We start from the raw sequence: 2,500 nt of genomic DNA, 5'->3' as shown, positions 1-2,500 counted from the left end.
CAGTTGAATCTTTACGGAACTACCCTCATACGGACGATTAATTACAATATTTAGAGAGGAAGCCACATCAGCCTTGCCTGGTTTTCATGCTGGTCCTCGGTCCTGGTCGAATTACAATTTGGAGTGTTGGTTTTTGTGGAGGGGGAAACCGGAGAACCCGGAGAAAAACCCTCGGAGCAAGGCGAGAACCAACAACGAACTCAACCCACATGTGACACCGGGTCGGAATCGAACCCGCAAGCCACAATGGTGGTAGGCCAGCGCTCTCATCACCGCGCCATCCCTGCTCTCCAAATCACAACAGAAATTCACTAGCAGTAAGTGTTAGTAATCCCAGGCTTCGGCTTTAGCTCTGATTTCAACTGTTAGCACTGTAGTTCGACCTTGATTACTGTGGATGGCACGAAAATCTTATCCAATCGTCAGCCTGCTTTATATTCTACCCAGCAGCGCTAGATTATTGAATAGCAATGAATGCCTTGGAACTGGACCGTACCCCTGTCCCTCCCCCTCCGCTTCAGCCATGAGAGCGGTTTTGAAGTGACCAAAACTACGTGAAACAGGAACGAAAAAAAGTAAACGGAGAATTCAAGAATTTGTGAATGTTGGTATGTCACAGAATGCTAAAAGGCTACAACGCTAACTTAATCTCTGAATTGGTGTTGCAAATGTTGTATTAAAAAATTAAAAGCAACGGAACTCCTAAAGGATTATTTGAAAAATACCTTGGCGATTTGAAAGTTAAATTTTTTTTTTATTTATGTATAAATTTTGAATTAAATTACTTAAAAAGAGATTTCTTCATTTTAATCGTTACCCTTGCTATTTTAGTTTATCTGAAGAAACAGCACTCAAAGTGAACGATAAAATTCGTTTTAGCAAGAGCGCAACTGGGTCTTGAGATTAATACCCTCCCATGCAGAAACTAACTTTTGTTACAATCATCTTGATATTGCAATTAGGGTACCGAATCGAAATCAAGATTAATTTTCAAAGAGGGTTAGTTTTCGCTGTCGATCTCCCGAAACAATTCAAGCCAGTCTAACGCAACCGAATTCGTTTAATTACGCACGCCATTACGAAGAAAGAAAGATTTTAGCTAAGTGGATCTACTCAAACGTAAAATTTTAAAATGTTTTTGTTAAAATGCTTTGTTTGACTAGGCCCGGAAATCTATTGAAAATGATAGATTATAGAAGCAATTAAAACTGAGTCTGCTTGCAATTTAGTTTGAACAGAAATTGTGTCATTACTCCATTAGCTCAATTGTTAGGAACAGCAGAAACCCTTAAGGCACGCTTTGAATTAGGTTCCACCATCTTTTCCTTTGCGCTCGCACGCAGCAATGTGGGGCACGCTGTCAAAATGAGTTTTTTCAAGAAAAATGTATGAATCAAGCTTCAAGGAAATCCTTCGTTTTAAATCGTTAATTACTTTGTAACGGAACTATATTTGAAGAATCCGCCGTAATTTATGTTTTTTTCTGTCGAGGATATAGTTTAAAAAAATAACGCATTTTCTAACTTTCACATACCTTTTTAATGATTTTGTACTGACACGGAAGGCTTTAGTCCAGGGAACGATTTAAAGCATACGAAAGCTACATCCGTGAAAGAAATCTTCATAATGATACTGCTAAACCTATTTTACAAACACAATACTGACAAAAAAGCATTAGTCGTGCAAATACAATGAAAGCGAACTCGCCATCACCTTGCAACATATGGGCTCTATTGTTATGTGTTCACGAAAATCTCACAGGGCTAAACGAATTCGAACTGCATTTACAACTGGTCTTATATCTGTAATTCCACTTGCTTTTTACGGTATTTTGATATCGAATGACGGCATGGATTTTTAACCAGAAAAGCTGGCAGGATTTACATCTCTTAAGATGCCGAGATATTTCTATTGAAAGCTATTTACATTTAGGCTGATAACAATTAGCTTGCCGGGCTAAGTAACACCAAAAGCTTTCCTGTTGATGTCATCACGATAATGAGATTATTCGAGAAAACGCTATACAGCTAGTAGGCTTTGGTGCGAACAAGGAGCTTAGCTCTCCAGAACTAAGTAAAAAAGCAATTTCCTTTTTTTACAGTTTGGAGACTGTTCTGCTGTTTGTAGACTCCGCCATCATGGATCTCACCGTCTTCCATATCACCATGCTATGGATTGTCACCTGCATTCTCGTCCAGGTATGAAACCACCGCCTTGGAAAACCTGAATTTCAAAATGACCTTTCTTTCTGTAAAGTGAATGAGTCTTTTCACGCGGATTATGAAACAATTTTCTTGATCCTTCTTTGGTCCTTTTTCCTTTTTTTGAAAAATCGTCACCGGTTGATGAACAAACAGAATGCAGAGAGAAGTGTTTCACAAGGTGAGAATGTGAATGGAATCAGTTATAACTGAATTACTTTTTATATTCCCAGTTGAAGCCACAAGACCCGTTAGCCTCGTTCATTTGCTAGCTGAAGAATAACCGGGATTTAATGCTA

General features: G+C 38.8%; 1 protein-coding gene across 1 annotated transcript in view; it reads left to right on the top strand.

Moving 5' to 3' along the window:
- The first annotated feature begins 1,959 nt into the window (after window positions 1-1,959).
- Window positions 1,960-2,500, top strand: part of LOC145481027 (uncharacterized) — a 6,621-nt gene continuing 6,080 nt past the window's right edge. Inside the window, exons 1-2 of the mRNA XM_081459408.1 lie at window positions 1,960-2,198; window positions 2,358-2,382. Coding sequence (XP_081315534.1) covers window positions 2,139-2,198; window positions 2,358-2,382 — 85 coding nt within the window. The 5' untranslated portion in view covers window positions 1,960-2,138. The remainder of the gene's footprint in view (window positions 2,199-2,357; window positions 2,383-2,500) is intronic.

Source organism: Orbicella franksi, chromosome 3, assembly GCF_964199315.1.
Source record: "Orbicella franksi chromosome 3, jaOrbFran1.1, whole genome shotgun sequence".
Classification (NCBI taxonomy): domain Eukaryota; kingdom Metazoa; phylum Cnidaria; class Anthozoa; order Scleractinia; family Merulinidae; genus Orbicella; species Orbicella franksi.
The sequence above is the reverse complement of the archived record's forward strand: the minus strand, read 5'-3'. Positions and strand labels throughout refer to the sequence as shown.